General features: G+C 38.0%; 1 protein-coding gene and 1 long non-coding RNA gene across 7 annotated transcripts in view; one reads left to right on the forward strand and one right to left on the reverse strand.

Annotated features, from left to right (window-relative positions):
* The window catches only part of EEA1 (early endosome antigen 1), a 134,830-nt gene that overhangs the window by 108,494 nt on the left and 2,309 nt on the right, over positions 1 to 24,027 (reverse strand). For all 5 annotated transcript variants that reach the window (XM_070599481.1, XM_070599480.1, XM_070599478.1 and 2 more), the window contains exon 2: positions 305 to 397. In XM_070599481.1, the coding sequence (XP_070455582.1) occupies positions 305 to 397 (93 nt within the window). The remainder of the gene's footprint in view (positions 1 to 304; positions 398 to 24,027) is intronic.
* Positions 12,636 to 23,329, forward strand: LOC103562501 (uncharacterized). 2 transcript variants are annotated; one of them, XR_547679.2, is made up of 3 exons: positions 12,636 to 12,837; positions 17,623 to 17,774; positions 23,178 to 23,329. It is a non-coding gene; the product is annotated as an uncharacterized lncRNA (long non-coding RNA). The 2 variants fall into 2 exon arrangements; XR_011534543.1 differs by having other exon boundaries at positions 12,645 to 12,837; positions 17,623 to 17,750.

Raw genomic sequence — 24,027 nt, forward strand, 5'->3', positions numbered from 1 at the left:
GACACATAAATAGACACTAATTAACTGGTAATTCTTCATAAACAGATTTTTAAATCCTCAGAGATGACATAAGCATTGAACACATATTGGCAATATTATTTTTCAGTCTTAATAGGCACTTTCTCAGTCTATCAACTAAGCACTAGCACATATCTACAAGTGTGATTCAAAAGTTGCATTCCAATTTGTTAAGAGACTTATGAAAACTTTTCCTACAAAAGCTTAAATTACCAATCGTTACTCCAAATATTAGCTATTTTTCCTTAAATAACATTGAATTTTATTGCCAAATTTATTTTCATACCTCTGAGGAGCTTTCATTATTGACATCCACTGTGTTTATAGGAGTTGCTGATGAATCTAAATCAGAACCTTGAGAGCCCACTCTCCCAGGAGTCTGAAACACAAACAGGAGGGGAAAAAAAAAATCAAAGCAAATATTAACAACATATTCCTAAACTATTTAATAACCGTAACAGTAGTCACAGCTAGCCTTACACATAAAATGACTGTCTTCTCAATAATAACCAACAGTACTAGCAGCTGTCCTTCACTGAAGACTGACTGTGCCTAATACGGTAGCAAAATCTCTATATGCATTCTCTCATTTTTAGTCTTTTTAAATTAATAAAAAGCTTATTTTTGTATATAGCACTTTACAGTCATCAACTCACTTTCACAGAACATCTTATTTAACCATAATGACATTTCTGAGAAAGGCAGAGCAAATGTTATCTCTGTAGATGAGAAAACAGATTCAAAGCAACTAAGGGACTTCTCAAGACTGTACCGTTCACAAAAATTAGAAAGAAGCAGAACTAGAATGCTGATCTTCTGACTCCTGTTGCATAGCTCTCTCTACTACACCAACTAAATTACAATGTTCTGAAGGCTGCTAAAAAGATCAACACAGTCCAAATTAGCCAGCCAACTATCCACCTACCACCCACACCAATCATTACCACTGTCTCCAATACTTGACATTCCATCACCAAAGTACAGTTTGGAGGATTAAAGGTCTTTTTTTCCCTCCTGCACCATTTATCTTCTAACATCATCATGTTAGGCAGGTGCTACCTTGAAGGAGGTGGAAATCTAGTTAAAACACTGAACAAAAAACATTCAGAGTGCAAGGACTGACTCAATAATCCTTATAAAAAACATTCATGGTAGATGCTATCATTATTCTCACTTTGCCCAAGAGAATCAAGGTGTACAAACTAAGTAACTTGCCCAAAGTCACATGGCTAATAAATGGAAGTAAAGATGTTAACTCAAGCATTCCAGCTCTTAATTAGTAACCCATACTGCTTCTCTTCTGGACATCTCCACTGAGATGCACCTCAAGCACCCCAAATTGAGAATAATTCATTATACATTTGCCTCAATGCACAAACATCCTGTACATCACTACTAAATACTCAACATAAATGCCAAATAAGGATGAATTACATCTACTTTGAAATTCATCACATAAAATGATTATAAAAACTGCATAGGAAAGTGGAAGCACATACACTCTATGATTATAATCACATACAAAAATTGTTTATATAAGAAAAGAGATTCAAAAGAAATATCCCAAAATGTAAATAATAATTTCTGTAGCAAGACAAGATTATGGGTGTTTTGGCTTTAGTTTTTCAGTTTTTGTTATATTTTTTCAGAATTTTAGATTCATAGTTAAATTACTTTTACATTGAAAACTCTTTCTGATATTAAAAATAAGCAGACTTCTCCAAATTGAATGATCCATATTCCTATCATATTTTTCCCAAAATATAAATTTCTAAACTTACCCAGAGTATGTCTTTACTGTGTTCATTTAACGGCCATAAAATTCTCATTTTAACTATATTAACTACTCTCCTCCAGAAAGCAAAGTAAGATTCTTTCCCAAAATGGTATACTTCAGACATGAATTTATAAAGAAATAAAAACCAGCTATCTGGATTTAACGATACACTCATGGATGTGGCAAAAAAGTAACTGGTGAAAAAGTTAAAGAAAAGTCTTTAAATTATATACTTAATATAAAGAATTGTATAAAACCAGAAATTCATTTTTGACTCGACATTTCAACAACTTCAGACCACAATGGTTTGCTGCCAATCCTCCTCTTTTTGCTTGAGGACAATTGTCCCTGAGCTAACATCTGTGCCAATGCTCCTCCGTTTTGTATCTGGGACGCCACCACAGCATGGCCTGATGGGCGGTGTGTAGGTCCATGCCCATGATCCCAACCCATGAACAATGGGCAGCTGAAGCTGAGCATGCAAACCCAACCACTACACCACCAGGCCAGCCCCACAGAATGGCTTTTAAAACTAGTGACCTCATCCCCAAAAGCACTGGAAACAAAAGCTGTACCTCCCAAAAACTACATTTTCCCCATTTATGTATCCTTTACTTTTCTAGAGTCCAGATGGCTTTTCACCTGAGATTTACCTTGCCTGAGAAGAAGCAAGCAATTCAAAGAAATATCTACACCATCTTATTACCATCACAAAAAACATCCTTTCTCCAATTTGCCTAAAATAATCCTAGTTAAACACACCTAATAAAGCCCAAGAGGCAAGAGAAGTAAAAGGAGAAACAATAGGGAAACCATCATAAGATGCTTTTAATGCCCATATTTTAAACATATTCCCCCTGATTGTTACTAAATTTCTAAGAACTTGCTCTGTTCTCAGGCCACCAAAATCCCATTACTTCAATGAGAGGTCCCATTACAGTAACACTGACCTTGAAGAAACAACAGAAAGCATTCTAAGTTTTCCATTTACAAAAGTTTTACTTTGCAAAAACAATGGGATTAGAATAATTTGTGCTAAAAATTTAAAGTGATAGGGAGATAAATACCTCCAAATTGTGTTTTTTCAGAAAAATTACTACATAAATTTAGATATCTTTTACAGTAACCAAAAATTGCACAACACATTCATTTTGTTTAATGGTTTCTTCAATAGATATTTATTTGTCTCCCATGAAGTACCTAGCATTAAGGCTCTGGATGACAAACAGAACCCTGGGCATGAGGCATGTAAGACAAACAAGGACCATGCCTTCAGGCAGACAACAACCTGGCTGGGGAAATCCAACTAATGTATACAAAAAGAGGTAGGAAACAACTTGAAAAAAATCAAACCCTAAATGGAGGAGTTCTGAACGCAAGTAGAATTCTGAGAAAGAAGAGATCAACACTAGTTGTGGTAATTGAAAAAAAAACTTATTCTTTGAAGGAAAAGTTAAATTTAATTAAGTAAAATGGCAATCATTCCAACTAGATGAACCTCTCATCATACACACACACACACACACACACACACACACGCAGACAGGGCAGAAATAAGAACACTGTATGTAAAGAAAAATAAATGTGTCTGACGGAAAGTTATCACACACACACACACCCAGGTATCAAACAGGTTAAACTGGTAACGTGGAATGGGGTAGGAGATATAAAACACTGAAATACGCCATGGTAAAGAGAGACTGTCCACAACTCCAGTCCAGGTAGCACTTGCTATTCACAGAGAAACCAAGCTGCCTCAGCTCCAATCAAAGATCAGCAACAGATAAGAATTTTTTAAACATTAAAAAAGTAGAACCATGCTCAAAATCAAAGAAAGAATCTCAGTGGACCAAAAATAAAACAGAAACACACAGAGTTCTGGGAACTACAACAGGTAGAGGCAACAGGTTCTCACAGGATAACTGGACCAAAACGTCCCCTCCACGGTAGGTAACAGAGAGCGAGGCCCACGAGGGAACTCAGAGTGGGGAAGCCCACTACCCCTTGCTGTAAAGTCCACCAAGCACTGCATTTGGGCTTGAAGTCTGATCAAACCTTTTCTAGGCAAGGATGAATGGGTATTCCAAGCAAAGCATTATTCACAAAAGTGAAAAATTATAAGCGATCTAAATGTTCAAAACAAAGAAATAATTAACTAAATTGTGACATACGCATTCAACAAACTTGACAATTACAAATGACAAGTGTGAGGGTTATATAGAAAAATGATAATGCATGTAATATAATGCTGAATTGGTAAGAGAGGCAAAGTACAAAGTTTGGATATATTATGGCTTCAATTATGTAAAAATATAAACACAGAGCGAAAGGTCATATAAAACTGATGAGTTTTATGTTAGGGCTATTTTTGTTGTTGTTGCTATTTTTTCCCTAGGTTATTAAAAGCATAAAATTTGTGTTGGTGATTTTGTTAACCACCCACCTACCCCCCACAAAAATTTTTCATTAGTGTGGCCACATTACTTTTTAAATTTCTCAGATTTTTTTAAAATAAAACAAAAAAAATTGGGGCTTGCAAAAAGATCCAGATAATTGCAGTTATCAAACACCTATCATTAATGCTTAGTGGCTTCAGCCAAACAAATCAACATTAAAAATTACAGGGGGAAAAATGTTTATATGGTATTCAAAGTATTCCAATAAGAACAGATGCCTGCAATATATAGGCCACCCTAGCTTGTTGGTAATATAAAAACAGAGTCCTACTAACAACAGCTATAAGATTAGTATAAAGCAGCATTAATCTCTGCAAAAACTGCTATCAAAGAATCAAATACAAGTCTTTGAAGGAAGAACAGCACTTCACTGGGCAAAAAAAAATGTTATCATTGTTTACTTTAGCAATACCTTGAAAGGAAGTCTCACTATCAAAGAAGTTGTAACAACATGAAGTTTCTTTGAAAACTATATCTGATCTACTACAGACTACTTGTTTACTGAATACAATTTAAATGATCTACATGTGAGAATCACAAGTGCACTACTGTAATCCAAAGCAACCGATATCTGTGTCTTCCAATTGTGACTAAAAGTCTTAATCTAATAGCAAAGAAAAACAGAAACAAAAATATACCTTGTAGCATATAAGGAACAACTCTTGGGGGCCAGCCCAGTGGCCTCGTGGTTAAGTTCACAAGCTCTGCTTCAGCAGCCCAGGGTTCGCCAGTTTGGATCCTGGGCACAGACCTACACACAGCTCATCAAGCCACGCTGTGGTAGCATCCCACATGGAAGAACCAGAATGACTTACAACTATGTACTGGGGCTTTGGGGCGAAAAAAAAAAGAGGAAGATTGGCAATAGATCTTAGCTCAGGGGCAATCTTCCTCATCAAAAACAAACCAAAAAAAGCAACACCTATTTTAATAGATGAATAACAAAAGTTTTTCTAATATCTGGTGATATACTCAGTCAGAGCTTCCAAACTCTCAACATACTCTCCCCACCCCTCCCAACTCTATATATGACTTCACTCTAGAGAAGATCAAGTAGGAAGAGAAAAACCTCATTCAGAAAATAACTCTTCAATCAGTTTCACAACTTAATTGCTAGTAAAAATAAAAAACCTCATCTCTAAATTTTATGTACCAGCAAAGCACAAAAACCGACTAAAGTGATAACCAGAACAGTCTTTGCACACAGAAGAGAGAGAACAAACCCTTAACAGGCAAATGCACAACCCACACTGCTCTAGCTGAAACTAGACAGGAAACAAGGCAAGGCAGCAAAAGCTCAGTTAATAAGCGACTAATTCCCAGAAAAAGGTGAGTTGACTAAAAACAAATTTTTGCTTTTATAAAAGTCCTTGAAAAAAACATTGTTGTAGGGCCGGCCCCAAGGCCGAGTGGTTAAGTTCGCACACCCTGCTTCAGTGGCCCAAGGTTTCGCTGGTTTGGATCCTGGGCACGGACATGGCAGCGCTGCTCAGGCCGTGTTGAGGCGGCGTCCCATATGCCACAACTAGAAGAACCCACAACTACAGTATACAACTATGTACTGGGATTTAGAGAGAAAAAGCAGAAAAGGAAAAAGAAAAAAAGAAGAAGAAGAAGATTGGCAACAGTTATTAGCTCAGGCGCCAATCTTTAAAAAAAAACCAAAAAACAAAAAACCCTTGTTATAGGGTTTACTATACACACCTTATACTTAGCAAAATTATTTCTGAAACTAGAAAGAATACAAGTATTAGAAATTAAATAACACATAACCTCAAAACCTTGGGGATTTATAAGACATCTATAAGGACTTCTTACAAAATGTAACTTTCAGCACTGATTTTGTTACTCTGTTTCACCCCTAGCCCACAAGAAAACCCAACCAGGAAGATTTTCAGAAATTCAATAAGTCTGAAGAGCCATCTACTATATGCAGACCTTGAGAAGGGTGCTTTAAACACGTTACCTGATCCTGGTACTGTAAACGGATAACCAAAGATTTCTTAGCGCCCTCATGACCCCTTTCCTAATATTAAGAGCTAAGAACTTACCATAGACAGATGAAGTGAAAAAGTATATTTGCACATGACAAGTACTATTTCACAGGGAAAAAAAATTTTACTTTCATGGAAAGCATTCCAGAGCTTCCCAGGGAGTTTCCAGCTCAATCTCTCAGCTTCCGTACACTCCCTAGTGAGCTCATTTACTGCCTTAATTTTAATTACCTCCAATGCTGATGATACTAAAACCCTAAATCTAATCTAGAACTGGCTGAACTTCAAATCATATTCTCCTGTCCTGCTGAATATCTCTACCTGAATCCCTCCAAAGCACCCCAAAGTCAGTTTATTCAAAACCAAATTCATTATCTTTTCTCACAAACCCTTCACCCATCTGCAGTCTCCACCTCAGATTACAGAAACATCACCCACCCATCTCACCTAAATCCAAACATTACCCTTCACTCCTCTCTTTACCCTTCCCAGCCACATCAATCGCCAACTTATTCAACCACCCACACAAATTTTCAATCTATTCTTTCTCTTTCTCCTTTGCCATTATCTTAGCTCAAGGTGCCATCATCTCTCACCTGGACTATAAAACTGAGACCTAATTTAACACTCTATACCTCTATACCCACATTTCCAGTTGCTTTCTAATTGATCTCCCAATGCATCTCAAAAGAATCATATCCAAAATCAAACCCTTCATTTATCTCAACCCTTTACCATCCCTAGGAAAAAGTTTCTTTTCCTCCTATGTTCTCTAGCTTAATTAATAATAATCTTCATTTATTAAAAACCTCAGTTAAAATCTAACTGAACTTGAATAGATATTTGTACACCAACGTTCACAGCAGCATTATTCACAATAGCTAAAAAGTGGAAACAACCCAAATGTCCATGAATGGTTGAATGGATAAACAAAATGTGGTATACACATACAGTGGATTATTCAGCCTTTAAAAGGAAGGAAATTCTAACATGCTACAAGGATGAACCTTAGGAAGCACAATGCTAAGTGAAATAAGCCAGACACAAAAGGACCAATGTGTACAACTCCACCTGTCTGAGGAACCTAGAATAGTCAAATTTATAGAGACAGAAAGTAGAATAGCGGTTACCACTAGTGGTTACCAGAGGATAGGGGGTGGAGGAATTGGGAGTGACTGGTTAATGGTACAGAGTTTCAGTTTAGGAAGATGAAAGTGTTCTGGAGATAGACAGTTGTGATGGTTGCACAACAATATGAACGTACATAATGTTACTGAATTGTACACTTTAAAATAGTATAAATTTTATCACACTTTTAAAAATTTTTTAAAAACCTAACTGAATCTCAAGTTGATGGTACAGCCATACAGAAAAAATAATTATTTCAAGTGATTTAAGAACACAGTGTTCGGACTACATAGTCTTAAGTGAGACATAGTATAGGACAAAAAGAATTGGTTAAAAAAAAATAGTAAAATTCATTCGGTAATCTAATTAACAGTAACACTAGTACTACTATGTTAAAGCTATTTTATGTATATTTTTAAGAAAAATAATTATGTTAATGTTCAGAACCAAGGTATTTGGTATAAGATAAAAAATACGAACTTAAAGAACCAAAAACCACTTTATAATCTTACATTTGAACTCATTTTGTTTTGCTTTTTAAATATATATTTATATGTACATATGTATCCTAGTTCCTATCACTTAAAAGCTTAAAAGCAATGACAAGCCAGAAGCACTCTGTGCGTCCAGACAGTGATAGCTCAATAACACTCCCCACCAAAAAGAACCATCATGGACTAATTGCCCCAAGGAACTCAAGGGTGATATGGAAGCATTTAACTTTTTAACAGATACAATCACCAACTACCCTGAACCAGACAAGCCCCACCACAAGAGCACGCCTGAGATCTCTGCCTCATTTTCAATGCTAAGAGGTACTCCCTGGGAGGAGCTCAGGCCTTATCATCATCCCTGGCAGTGTTTGTGGAAGCATGTTTTCCAACCAAGCCCGTGCAAGAAAATGCCCACCTCTCTCTTTTGAATATTCATTACCCATCCAAAATAAAATGCCCCTGGCTTTCCTGTGTTTGGGGACAGTCACGACTTTGGAAATGATTCCTCGTGGCCTCCTATTTGTTGCAAATAAGTTCTACTTTGTGTGACGACAACTTCTGGTTGAGAGTCTGATTTTAAGTGGTGAGGAGGTAAACCCACTTTTGGTTCAGTAACACAACCAGGACTTTTTGGAGAAATGGCCGATTCTAGCCTGGGGGAGAAATTTTACAAGCTGAACCCGGGACATATTGTTGTGCCAAAAAGCAAAGAAGCTATCAAACATTAATAGGGTCCCCTCAAATGATGTAAATTACCCTGAAGGCACTTCTACTAGCTAAACTTGGGACAACTTGCACATCAAAAAATCACACTTACTCCAACTGATTGAAACCCACTAAATATATATAAATCCATGACTTCATAAAATATACAAAAAAGTCCAAAAGTTCTCTCGAAAGTCAAAAGACAAATAAGCAAGCCTCACTGATCACTACTAGAGTAGTGTATCAACTCTTATTGAGACAATTAGTAATTAAAAGAAAAGAACTGAGCATTTATCCTGCCTTTCCAGTATGCACTGAAATTCATGGTAATAAAATAGCCCTGGTTGATGCTGAAAAGTTCTTTACAGAAAAATGCCAGATAACGTATGTAGAAGGAATGAAAGACTTACAAAATCACCATTTTGCAACTGTTGATGAAATCAGTCTTTCCAACTTAAATGACATCATAAAACCTTTCCTGAATCTTCCCCATCAGTTAAGAAATCTTTGTCCTTCAAATTCTACGATGTCTCTTATTTATATTTCTCTTGTAAAACTTACTCATAACACAAGGAAGAAGAAAGTGGTATCTGTGGTAGATTGCTAGAGCAATGACGCTCAATGAATCACGCCTATGTTTCAATGTCCTTGTAATTCTCTTGTGTAAGCCTCTCCCACATGGACTCTAGGCTGGCCACGAGACTTGCCTTGGCTGATGGTTGAGCAGCAAACGAGATACAAGCAGAGACTTGTGTTTGAACAGTGCTTGCACAATGGGATTTGCTCTCTTCTTGCTTGAAATGTTCTGCCACCTTATAAGCCCTGTGGCTAACTGAATATAATCAGCAATCTCAGTGAGGCCACCTTAGACTATCCACCCCAATCAGAGAGGCAGATAATCCCAGTTGGATAAGTAACTCCAAGAGAGACCAGCAGAACCACCACTCAGATAAGCCTAGCCCAAACTGCTCATCCACAGAATGTAGAGCAAATAAAATGGTGCTTATTTTAAGTCAAAGCCAAAGTTTGGGGATGGTTTATTATGCAGCAATACATACAATTATACACGGTAGATGCAATGTTGTATCTTCTTCACAAAAGAGAAAAGGAACCTTTGTGAAGATGGGAGCCCTGTACAGAGCGAGGTATTCACCACAATTCCTAGTAAGGACACAATAAAACTGTCCATCTGAATTTAACTGACACACAATAGTTCTCCCACCTTAAAAAAGGAACAATGTAACTACTCCAAGATTTACATCATTCTATTTTGTATCTTTTCTTTTTTAACTTTTTAAGTTAAAAACAAGAAACTGGAAGACTAAATGACAACTGCCAATCTGGTTTTCAGGCTATTTGAGTAAAATCAAGATGTTTTCATTCTTCGACAATACTCACTGCTGTTGAAAAAAAATGAACACTCTCAAACATTGTTTCCGGGAGTGTAACTAAATACAGAAAACCTACATACTCTCTGACTCACTGCCAGAAAATTACCCAGAAGACAAAAGTATCCCCTATATATGTACATGTTCACTGCAATGTTGTTTATAACCACAAAACTGGAAATAAACTGCCCTTCAACAGGAGACTAGTTACATTAAATAATCCATACAATAGAATATAATGTAGTTATTAAAAACAAATAAAAGAGGTAGTTCTGAAAGTGCCTATGCTGAAAGATCTCCAAACTATGTTAAGTGAAAAAAAATTCAAATTCATATGAAGAACAGGATCATATTTGTATAATGTTAACGGATACGTGCATCAAAAATTGTGGAAAAATACACAAGAAACTATCAGCAATGACTACTGGGGAAAAGACCTTCCACTTTTCATTTTATACCTCTATACTCCTAAACCTAACTCCTAGGTGTCAGCCTCAAACTTCACATAAAATGTCTCAAGTTTTTTCCTGCTTGCTTTAAATCTTCAACCTTGAACGGTCACTAATACCCTTCATTCTAATCTCCATTATAACTCTAACACCTTTAAACTTCTCTCATAATTCATTTTTGCTTATTACTTTTTTTTTTTGGTCCTCAGAGTTCTTTCTCATTTCTCCACCATCTTCTTAAAACAGAAATTATCCTGATCAATACCAAACCCTGAAGTAGAAGGCTTACTCAGACTTTCACCATAATACGACCCAGACCTGGAAAACTTATAGGACCATATAACTCCACAGACACTTTTCTATCCATCACAAAACCAGGCACAAGAGTAAACTTCTTTACAAATATATCCTAACTTCTTTACAAATACACTACATTTAACCCTAACTCATTTTTATCAGCTTTCAGCTGTGAACAATTCTTATTTTCTGAAATGTGAGCAATTCCACCTAACCTAGAGCCATCTACAACTTTAATGAGCAGTCACTCATGTCGTTAAACTGTTAATGCTGAACTGAGTGCAATTCCTCTTCAATTTGTCTTTCAAAGTGGCCTCCAAGAGGCTATCCCCCTTATTGCATCTGATCCCAGCCCTCTCCAAAACTTCCCAAGCACCAGCATATAATGTACTTCCGCATCCTAAGTCTTCCCTGCCTAACCCGCCAGCACACAATACTGTACCCTGCCAGAGAATGGGTCAGAAGCAGAAATCTATCTAAATGCAATTGGCTCCTGTTTTCAGGAGGGCCTGTCAAGTGTTCCAAAGACAAAACTCTACCTAAATTTAGGAACAGTGATTCAGAAAACAGAAGTTGGAGTCACACAATCGAACTGCATTCAACTTCCAGTTTACCCACTTAGAAGCTTTGCAAATTTACTTAAGCCCCAAACTCCCATTTGTAAAGTGGCACTAATGATGGCAGCCTCACAGAACTGTTGTGACGACTAAATGAAATGACAAATGTAAAATGTTTAAATCAGTGCCTGGCATTTGGCACTTATATTATTATTAAGTGCATCTCTCCCAAAAGAGACCTAGAATCAAAATTTAAAAGCTGGGAAGCATCTCAGAAATCATGTTCCAATTGCATCACTTTGCAGATAAAGACACTAAGCCCTAGAAAGCATAACCAGCTTACCTGACATCACTCTACTATCTAATGTTAGAGTTGCAACTAAAACTTAGGCTTCCCAGGTCCCAATTCAATATTCTCTCTACCATCTAAAATGTTTCTTGGTCATCTCTGTAATACCCATCAAGACACTTAATTTCTCTAATCCCAACTTCTTCACTTATAAATTAGAGGACTAGTACAAGATCATGTGTCCTTCTAGCTCCAAAATTCTCATCCCGTGATTCATGTCGGCCCTAAACTGGCTAACTTAACAGCGTGTTTAAAGTCAAACATATTTCCAATCTCTATCTATGCTAAGCTTTCATATAGTCACTTTCGAAACTCTAAAACTTAGTTACCAGTTATTAATAGATACATGAAAGTAATTTACCCCTCAAAAGCAGCCAAGTCAGAAAAAAAAAAAGCCAAGTCAGTAAGAGACTGAGACTACTAAATATTAAAACTAATTATAGATAAGTTACTAGTAAAAATAAATTGGGTTTACAGACTTCATACAATTGACTCGATATTAAGTAAATGAATCAAAGTTTTTTAATATCTAAAATTTTTCAAATATCTAACATATAATTAAAATTGATCTACATATTTTAAGCACATTTAGATTACCAGGTGTTTTGATTCAACAAATACGGATAGGCAGACAAAAAATATACTAAAATAAGGGTTATGAGAAGCCAATTTTCATTTTTTGAATGAAATGAAACTCAAAAATAAAAAGATGTCATTTTTTGTCTTAAAATCACTTGGGGAAACTGGGAAAGGTGCTAATAATAAAATTTCCTGAACAGAGCATCTGTGGCCACACTCAAAATCCCAGCAAACGGCTTGAAGACCTATTACCTAGTGCTTTAGAACCTAACAGGAATTCTAATCTACTAGCTGTGAAGTCTTGTCATGAAAGATATGTAGAATATCAGTTTCAAAGAAGGAGAAGACAAAATCCATAAAATTAAAATCCACCTTGAATATAATCATCTTTTATGATGTAAAAATCCCTGAGAAAGCCTATCCAATTCTGGTTCCCAAGGAAACAGACTCTGAGACTCTGGAATCCGCAAGCAGGAGGTTTACCAGGGAGAGCTCTCAGGAACATCTGTGTGGGCACAGGGGCAGCAAGACTGGGCCGAGGGAGAAGCTGAAGAGCGTTGATAGTAACACAGCTGCAACAGCAGCCTCAGCTAATCCTACCAAGAGTCCTGAAGCTGGATGGTCCTTCACAGAGGCTCTAATCAAGGCAAGGGGATGATTCTTTGTATCCCCCACATCAGCCAGTAATTAAGTTCAGGCTGCTTCCAGGAAGGGGACATAATCTTGGGTGAACGGCAGCTTCCTTCTGCAAGGGCAACTCCCAGAGAAGGATGCAGCTGGGAGCCCTCAGGAGCCATGACTGCAGGCAGCTAGGGGAATGTGTCTCAGCCCTGAAGGGGGATCTAGGTGCCACACCAAAGCATCCACTACAATGAATGTACCTTACCTGCATTAGAGATACTCATAAAGGGCTATAAACTGGCTGGGGATTGGGTGGCGGGGGACAGGAGGCAACATGGATGACAGGATCTCACACACACACACACACACACACACACACACACACGGAGATCTCAGTAGAGAAGGACACCTACTATCTTCTGGAGCCTACTATTGGGCAGGTCACCTTACATGACATCAAATTTTATCACCAAATTATTGATTCCTGAAGACATTGTTTTTGCCAGCAAAGATGCTGAAAATAGGGTTAAAATGTACCAGAATTTGTAGGGCTGGCCCCCATGGCACAGCAGTTGAGTATTCACGCTCCACTTTGGTGGCCTGGGGTTCTCCAGTTCGAATCCTGGGTACAGACCTAGCACCACTTATCAAGCCATGCTGTGGCAGGCATCCCACATGTAAAATAGAGGAAGATAGGCACAGATGTTGGCTCAGGGCCAGTCTTCCTCAGCAAAAAGAGGGTTGGCAGTGGATGTTAGCTCAGGGCTAATCATCCTCAAAAAAAAAAGTACCAGAATTTGTTATATAACTCACCTAAAATGCTACTTTGGGACTGCAAATGATCTGTAGACTCCAAACACCACTTCCTTCTTCTTAAATAACACTTTTACCCTGAAAAAGCACCTTACAAATCACCTAGGTGGTGACCTCGTTGGACAGATAAGGAAAGCGAAGCCAAGGGAAGCTCAATGATTCGCTTAAGATCACACTCAGAGCAGAGGTACAACCTGAACTCAGGTCTTGTAATTCCAAATTCAGTGATTTCTCTACTTGCTCTGGTGCCTTTATCCTCAAAACCTTAACAAAACCAAAATAACCCTGAGGCATGACTCTTATTGTAAAGCTCAGAATATCAACCCCCCCTACATCATTTGTATTTCCAAAATCAAGCACATGAGAAACTTCAGTTTTAGACTAAAGAAATTTCGATTGGTAGTCTGCTAAAGAAAATAATTTACCTTTCTATTAATGATAATAATAGCTAACATATGATCTCTATGACAGGCTAAGCACTTTATTTACATTATATCATTTAATCCACACAACAATCCTCTGAATAAAGTCAAAGGGATTGTTCCCATTAGCCAAGAGAGAAAAAGTAAGGTTAAAGAAGCTAAATAAGTTGTTAGCTAAGATCACAAATGCAATAACGCACAGAGCTGGGCTTCCACCTGACTTCAAAGCTTGTGCTCTTCATATTACATCATCCACTAGGCCGCAGCCCTATGCCTCTTGGCAACTTTTTTCCTGAACTTTTCAAATTTCTATAATGTATAAGATTTCTTTTCATAAGCAGAAATATATTCTTTTATTACTTTCAAATATTTTTATTTATAAAACTAAATCATTGCTTAAAATATTTAGAAGTTGTGGGGCCGGCTCAGGGGCAAGTGGTTAAGTTTTCGCGCTCTGCTGCAGCGGCCCAGGGTTCGGATCCGGGGCACGGACATGGCACCACTCGTCAGGCCACGTTGAGGTGGCGTCCCACATCCCACAACTAGAAGGACGTGCAACTAAGATATACAACTGTGTACAGGGGGTGTTTGGGGAGATAAAAAGCAGAAGAAAAAAAAAAAAAGATTGGCAACAGTTGTTAGCCCAGATGCCAATCTTTGCGGGGGGGGGGGATTGGCAACAGTTGTTAGCCCAGGAGCCAATCTTTAACAAAAAAAAAAACATTTAGAAGTTGCAAATAGATAGAACATTATATCAGAAAAAGAAACGTCTTACAGAACAAAATAAATTTATACTCTCTTCTGAGAGCTCTAAATCACTATGATTTACCACTTAACCCATCCCACACAACAATGTATTTTAGCATAGCATTGTATAAAGATTCTTAAAACATTTTACAAATATTATGTAGCTAATAAAGTCCAAATAAAGTAAGAGTGAGACTCTGGAAAAACTTTTATAATAGCATACTTAAATAAAACTTAACCATAGTCTGATATTAAAAACTGAGATGAGGGAAATAATGTGATTTTTATTAAATTTCATCTACTTTTGTGACCCATGCAACACTTAACAGATATCTATGCAACTAAATGTTCAGGTTATTGTATTAATATGTCAATCAACCACAGTGCAGGCAAAGGCCATGGATCCATCCTAAAAGAAACTACCTTACCACTGCCCATGTTGAGAACATAGACAGCCAGGTTATATGACCCCATTGTCTATTACCGATTGATGACACGTGATCCCCAGGACCCAACAGCAGCCATTCACAAGGTAGACAGCAGCCAATAAAATGGCTCAGTGGCCCCCAAAAAAAGAAAAAAATGCTCCAATGCCAAGAATGAAATACTGCTGAGCACCATGCTTAGGCCTTTGAATTGCAAACTATAAAGAGAAGTGATTAACTAGCCCCTCAAACTGACATACGGTATAGTCATGAGGTAAAGTAAGAGCATACGAGCGACTTGAGTAAATCAAAGTTATAACCCAGCCAAAGTTTCAAAAGGCCCTGGACTCTGAGCATGTAGAAGCTATGAAAAGAAAACTAGAATAGAGGGTAAGAAAATCAGCTGATAGCAGAAACAAAAGTATACAGATACAAGGGACACAAATATGTGAAGAGGCCCTGAGTCCTTTAACAGCTGAACCCTAGAGTGAAAAATCTACAAAGCCCTGTCACGGAGGTCTGAATAGCACTACCCAGGACCCTTCAAAAAGCCTGCCAGTAAAAATGTTTCAGGGGCTCAGTCCCATATTTAATTTTTGATTCTGCATTTCAATGACATTCCATCTTTCTTATTGCCGAGTGCATCCTTATAACGACCATTACCCTCTTTTTCAGTTAACCTGATGGACCCTTTATTCCTAGAACCAAAAGAACCTAATCAGAACTATTATCATTGTTTCAGAGCTGGTAAATCTTATTTCTAGAAGAATGATCTGTAAAAGATGTGTCCACGGTGCCTCAACTTCTAGAGGAGGAATCCTAAGCATCATATGACCCCACTCCACTCCCAATCTCAGTTGACTAAACCAGCAATGGACACCTGACTCAGAGGAGGCAGTTTTACTGGCCAGCCAGAGACCTATGCATGACCTGACAAGAAAAAATAATGAGGAGGATGTTTAAATTCTTCTCTTGGGATTTGGGCATTGAGACACTGGGCCACTTGGCTATGCAAAGCTAAGGTGAAAAGCATGTAGAATCACGTGGCCAGATAGCCATTTGGGGTCCTGAACATAGTGAGTAAGCAGCAGCCAGGAGGATGGATGCAGAGACTCAGAGACAAGATGTCAGTGGTCCATGGGAGAGTCCAACGCAGAGAAGAGCTGCTTCTGTCCCTGACACCACTCGAGGTCCTACCCTCTAGAGACCCAACTGTACAGCTATTCCTGTTCTTGGATCACTTTGAAACCTTACAATAAAACTCCCTTTCAACTTAAATTGATTTGAGAAAGTTTGTAGTCCTTGAAAATAAAGCGCTTATTAGAATGTGGTCCAAGGATGACAGATTACATTCACGCATTTAATATTTAATTACCTTGTTTCCTCTCCTCCATATTTCTTAGAAGAGTAGGTAGTCTGTGCTCCCTGTTTCTATTTCCTTACCTCCCAGTCAATCAGTTCTCCCTAATACCCTCCTGAAACTGAACTAGGTATGACCTGTTTCATTTGGTGGACACTTTTCACTTCTTATTTGACTTGACTTCTCCCCAATATTTGGAAATATCTAATACTCACCTTCACTTCTCTGCTGAGTGTGGGATGTATATTTCCACCTGCCTACTGAACATCTCAACTGAGATGTCCACACCTCTAGTTCACACTCATCTTCCTCCCCAAACCTGTTCTTCTTCCTCTATTCTTCAGCTTAGCCCATGCCACCATTCTCTCAGCTGGGCAAACTACTCTCACTCAACAAGTCCTATCAAGTCTCTCTCTTAACTTTCTTGAAAATCAATCTATTCTCTCTCCCCAAAGCCCAAATTCAAGCTTTCATCATCCCCTAGACTATCAGAGACGCAGAAATTCTGATTCAATGGAGGGACTTGGGAATCTGTTTTTTTTAAGGAGTCTCAGTGATTCTAATGTACAACAATTTTAAGAACTACAGTAACTGTCTAGCTGGCCTCCCCCTTAATGCAGTCATGCTCTCTACAAAGCTACCAACTAGTCAACATACATTACTGAAAAACCACCAAGTATCAAGTACTAAAATAGATCCTACACACTAAGAAAGAAAACAAAATCCCCACCCTAAGGAAGCTCAGTCTAGTAGGAGAGAAATCAAGTAAACAAATTACAAAAACAATATTGTAAACGTTCTGGAGATATGTAGTGTCACAGTTACTATATACTAAGTGTTTACTGAATGGTGGATACGTGGTGAGTGCTCCATGGACATTATTTCATTTAATCCTTCCAACAACACTGTGAGGTACACGTTATCCTCAATTTACAACTGGGCCTCAGGCAGCTCGAAATTTTGGACAAGTTCTCACCCTCATGAGTAGAGCAGCCCCGGGTTTAAATGATGGTCTAATTGGAAAACCCCGTTCTCTTCACTAGTGTGGGGTTCTTTGGGAGAAGAAGAAAAAAGAAAAACACAAGCAAGTAACTCCTAGCATTACATGAACTGAGCAATGTGGACAACTGATGAAAGGACACTCTGAGCAGAATAAGGAGCTTCTACAGAGGTATGAAGGGAGATACAAAACAGGGTAAGTTGTGGGAATCACAATTAGCAAGGATGGCAAGGCCAGTGCATGTACAGAGGTATGCGGAGATGAACCTGAAATGGTATAAAGGAACCAGGGCATTATGGGCCTCTGTGTCACGGTAGTTTCAACATCTCCTGTGTGCACTGAGTAGTCACCAACAGATTTTAGAAGAGTGATTCACCTGATTTGCTTTTTATAAAGATTACCTAGGAAAAATATTTTGGGAGGGTTTTCCTTATTATAAAATTGATCATTTAAAAACTTTCCATGGCTCTTTATTGTCTATAATAAAAGCCCAAAACCCTTTCCAGTCTCATCTCTTAGAATTACCCCATCTACAGACAGAAACACTCATAATTCCCCTATGCTGTGCTAGGCTGTTTCACGCTCTTGCATTTCCTTCGTCTCTGTCTCTCAAATGCCTTCTCTCCCTTGCTCCTCATTGACTGAGTTACTTCCAGCCTCTGCAAGGTCTTCAACAATCCCCATTCCGTTTCCCCTAAACAAACACACTGCCCCACCCTTCCACCAGAGAATTAGGTACTGTCTCTTTTGTGCTCACAAACTCTTTCTCTGTGTTATCTATTAACACCACTTATCACACTGCTTTATAATTAAAGTATCTGTCTCCCCCATTCAAACTCCTCAGAGCTTTTTAACCCCACCCCAGCACGGTAATTAGCACAGAAGAAATGTTCAATAGCATGATGAATGACTGCGCACACACCAAAAAATAGAGTTTAAGAACAAAAGATAAAAGAAGGGAGTGATAAGGAAAGTAATCTGTGAAGAAATTTGGAGTATATAATAATAACAAAACACCAACATTAGCAGCAACTAACATTTATAGAGAGGATTACTATGTGCCAGATACTCTTGTAAGACCTTTACATGTATTAATCCATTTTATCCTCACAATAACCCTATGAGAAGGGTACTACTATTATGAGCATTTTAATGAGACAGAGAAGTCCAGTAACTTGCCCAAAACTATTCAGCTAGTAAATGGGGTGTGGATACCACCCCAGTCAGTCTAGCTCCAAAGTTCAGGTTCTGAACCACTAACTATACTGTCTCTTTAGCTCAAGCAAAACACCACTGGGATTAGAAGAGAAAACTGAGTTCTAGCCGTGGTTCTTTTATATCTTAATCTCTTCTTTATTCTTAACACACTAAAAATAAATCCACACAGAAAATAATCCCACTTTTTAAAATTTGTTTCAATAAATGACTAATAATTTCACCAAACCTAATGTGTAACTAATCAGAGAAGCCTTCCCCCGCATCTTACTTTCGATCACGGCCCTCTTGCTGTGTGCTCTTGGGACTCCCCGTGCTTTTCCTTCCTAACACTCATCCAAGGATGTGACCATACAGTTATGTGATTCTTCAAACAATTCCTCTCTCTTCCCCTGGACATTAAGCTCCTCGAGGGTTCATGTCTGTTTTACTGATCAACGGGTCCACAGCACACAGGAGGCTCAAAACAGATGTTTGGGGAGTAGATATGCTCAAAAGGTCTTCCCTATTCACCTTTTCTTCTGCTCACATTGCCATCATCCTAATGCAAATGACAATTATCTAGTACCTAAAATATTAAACTCACTCCCATCTGATTTCTGCTTATTATCTCCTATGGTTTTAATACATCCCATGCAACACTGGCAAATTAATCTTCCTAAAACATTTCTTTTGATATTCATTCAGTATATATTATTAACTCCTACCACGTGCCTGAAGGAAACCAGAATATATCATACGAAAATACACCACTTTGGCACATTGATTATTTTGAATTAAAAGCACTTAAGAAACAGCAGGTACAAGGACACTGTGACCCTCTTTTTACTTCTTGAAGGCAGGAGATAGACCTCCCAGATGAAAGGCACCCTTCCTGTACCAGGAGAGTAGAAGGCATCCTTACCATCAAAGACAGAGAATTCAGGGCTGAGAAATCTGTACAAACAAACCTTGTGAAACTAATCATTACCTTCCTAGTTATTTCTTCACCATTTTCTACTCCTAGCCCAAACTGCTTTGTCTTGTCAATTCTTCACAAATTCATTGTTTCTTTGTCTAAAAGATATAAACACTTCCTGCTCTGGTCACTTCTTTGGGTCTTCATTCTCTTGTGAAGGCTCCCAGGTACATGCCAAAATTTAATGAAATGTGTGTGCTTTTCTCTTGCTAATTCATGTTACGTCAGTTTAATTCTTAGGCCCAGCCAGAAACCCAAAGAGGGTAGAGGAGGATTTTCCCTCCTCTACATGCCGAATATATTTCACTGCTTAATAAAATCTTATTGCTTTCCTAACACCTACAGAATAAACTTCAAAATTTTAGTGACATCTGTCTGGTGAAACAAGAAGGAAAGCCACCCCAGACCTTGGTCTCTAATACCATTCCCCACCAAAAGGAATCAAGGCTCCTCAGAGAAATGGCTAATTTCAGTGCTGGGAAATGGCAGATAAAGGATGAGCTTAGAATACCTTGTTATGCCAGAAAGTAAGGAAGAGCTCAAAAAAGTGATACGGGCATGTCAAAAGGACATAGGAGGCACCCTGAAGGGGCTCCCACTGTTCCAATCTGGGACAATTTGAGCACCAAAATAATTAAGTACAGTGTTGAGTTATAAACCATTTAAAAAATGAAATTATGGAGCCAGCCCTGTGGCCTAGTGGTTAAGTTTGGTGTGCTCCACTTCAGCGGCCCAGGTTCAGTTCCTGAGAGTGGACCTACACCATTCATCGGCAGCCATGCTGTGGCAGCAACCTACATACAAACTAGGGGAAGACTGTCACAGACATTAGCTCAGGGCAAATCTTCCTCAAACAAAAGAGAGGAAGATTGGCAACAGATGTTAGCTGAGGACAAATCTTGCTCAGCAAAAAAAAAGGAAATTATGAGTCTATACCAATAGAAAGGAAAAAAGGAAGGGAGGCAGGGAAGGAGGGAGGGAACAAGGGGAAAGCCAAGGACCAATGAGTAAATACAGACGGAGTGTTGGAGGAGGAAAAATCATCAGTTTGGAGTCATTATGGTAAAGACTATATCATGCAAGAATCAACAATGGTTGCTAAATCTAGAGGGAAATTTTGATGAGGAGCAGGAAATTTGCATGATCTTATAAGTCTCTGCCTATTAATCGCAAAAGAAGGAACAAAATAATTATCATACAGTCAGAAAATTGGGCTACACCTTGACCTTGGACAAGGTAAGTAAGATCAACATTACCTATAAAGGACAGAAAGACATGATGGGCCTCCAGATGTGATAACCTGAGAAGGACACATCTTCTAAGAGGCAAGATTCTGGCCAAGAACACATAATCTCAATCTAATGACAAGAAAACGTCAAACACAACATGCGGAACACTCTAGGCAAAAAAAAAAGGGATCTGTATTCTTCAAAAATGTCATAAATTACAAAGAAATGCTATGGAAATCTCCCAGATTTAAAAAGGCTAAAGAGACATGGCAACTAAATATAATATCTAACCCTAACTGGACCCTATACTGAACAGAGGGAAATGCTACAAAGGACATTATCAGATCAATTGACAAAATTGGGATTATGGATAGTAAATTGAATCAATACAAATTTACGAAGTTGACAATTATACTGCAGTTATATAAGAGAATATCCCTATTCTTCACTGAAGTGTTCAGAGATAAAGGACCATAACTGATTCTCAAAGGATTCAGGAAAAAAAAAATTACACACATACAAAGAGAGAGACGAGAAGAAAGTGAGTAAATGATAAAATAGGATGAAGTGTTAACAATAAGTAAATCTGGATAAAGAGCAAACAGCTGTTCCTTGTATTATTTTACTCTTGCAACTTTTTCTAAGTTTGAAATTAGTTCCAAATAAAAAGTTAACTATATATGTATTCAACTAGACCTACAGTAGCCACTAGCTACACGAAGCTGTTGAACAGTTGAAACAGTCCAAAGTGAGACACAGTGTTAGTGCAAAATACACACCAGATTTCAAAGAATTAGTAAAAAAAAAAAAAAAAAAAGAATGTAAGATAGCTCATTAAAATTTTTATATTGATTACATGTTGAAATATTTTAGATACAGCTATCTGTTAACAATGGCGACACGTTCTGAGAAATGCATCATTAGGCTATTTTATTATTGTGTGAACCATCACACAGCGTACTGACACAAACCTAGATAGGAGAGCCTACTACACAGCTAGGCTACATGGTACAAATCTTATGGGACCACTGTTGTACACGAGGTCCTTTGTTGACCGAAACACTGTTACGCAGCACATGACTGTATATAGAGTCAAAGAAAATATATTTTAAAAATTAATCTCCCTCTTTTTACTTTTCAAAAATGTGGCTACTAGAAACTTGAAATTGCATATGTGACTCATATTTGCGCTGGACAGTGCTGAGCTAGACAATCAAGAATCTCCACAATGAGTTGTCACACTATCTTTGTAAATCTCTCTCTCAATTTCATTCCGCTCGAAACAGATCTCCATCTCCAAAGTCACTTGGTTTTAAATTACTTAACAGTGGGGACTACTGTCTTATGCTGTTGTATCCCCAGAATCTAGCACACAGCAAGTGTTACAAATAGTTGTTTACTGAAAGGCAATATGCCAAGGAAGGAGGGCAGGCAGGAAGAATGAACTCATTTCCACCCCTGGCTCTTTGCTTATACTGTAACTCATTCCTAGAATAAAACTGTTCTCTTCTCCTAATCACACACATTCTTCAAAACCCCATCTCATGCCCATTTTCTCCAACGCGACTCCCCACTCACGCAGGTTCTTTTCTGATCTGTCCTCCTCTGTACTACTACAGCCTTCACTGCCTATATCACTGACTTTGGCACTTAATCATATATGCCCCTTAAGGAACACAAATGTGCATTTTTCCTGTATCTTCCACAGTGACTAGCATATAGTGCTAACCATATCAGTCGAGTGGGGGGGAAAGGGCAACAAAGCACCAGAATAAGGGAAATGGACTGGGAGTTGGGAAAAATTGGATCTAGTCTCAGTATTGACATCCACTAATTGTGTTACCTTAGATAAATCACTTAATCTTTCTGTTTCTCCTTCCTCATCTTAAATCAGAAAGATAAACCTGTTGACCATGAAGGAGGCCTCCTCTTTCTACAATTCTAGAATTAAATCCATTTTTTCTTTAGCAATATTATTGATATATAACAGGAAAAGGAAATCTAATATACTAATGTTAAATCAGAGTAAGTTCCTTAAGAAAGAAATGGCAACAAAGTTTACAAACTGCCTTAAGTACTAAACGCTGATCGTCCTTCTGGCCATTAAGCACTTTAAATTCACATTTCTCTTCTAAGGACTATTAAGCAAAATAGTCAATACATACATATTGGAGCTATCTCAATTTTTTTTTCCAGACCCTTTCACGCCTGAGAGAGACATCTTTTAACAAGCTAAAGGGAAAAAAAAGAAAAGAAGAAGAAGAACCAGAAGAAACTAAATTTTCTATAAAGTACCCTGGGGACCTTACTGGTGATACTCAAAGATTCTGAGCTATAACTGATTATAACCACATTGTCTGTTTCTCCTTTCAAAAGCGCTATTTAAAGCACGCTATTCAGAAAAAAATTACAACAGTTAAAATGAAAAGGTCATCTAAAAACAGAATGATAAAAGAATGAAATATAATTTCAAAGCATGGAGACCATTTCAAACAAATCTCTAAATCAGCAACTTTAGTTTTCATCTCATATCTTAATATCCCCACTGAGAAATAAGATTATCAGGGTGGGGTAAAATAAAATGATTGCCATGTTACATAAAGATTCAAGTTATACTTGTTAGTAAATACTACCTGTGGAGTTAATCAAATACATATTCCAGGTTCTAAACTAGTAATACAAATCACAAGACTTCCTTAAGGCTTTTATCAAAATGCCCCTACTAAATGGTGAGCATTAACACTGACCCATCTACAAGATAAAAGATAAACTACTCCAAAGGGACTGTAGGTCCTCTCGTGATCTGGTTTGTAGCTACCTCTGCAGCCTCATCTCCCACCAATCCCCACACGTCATTTCACTTCCTAAACTTAATTGTTCACATTCCCCCTAATATTACCTGCCCCTCTTATGACTCCAGGCCTTGGCATTTGCTGTTCCCTCTGCCCTTCCCTCTTTTAAGCAGCAAATACTCCCTCCTCCCTAAAGCTTTTCCTGACTGCCCCAACACCCTCCCACAAGTGGCTCCCAAGGCCAAGTCATGCTT

Source organism: Equus przewalskii, chromosome 29 (genome assembly GCF_037783145.1).
Source record: "Equus przewalskii isolate Varuska chromosome 29, EquPr2, whole genome shotgun sequence".
NCBI lineage: Eukaryota > Metazoa > Chordata > Mammalia > Perissodactyla > Equidae > Equus > Equus przewalskii.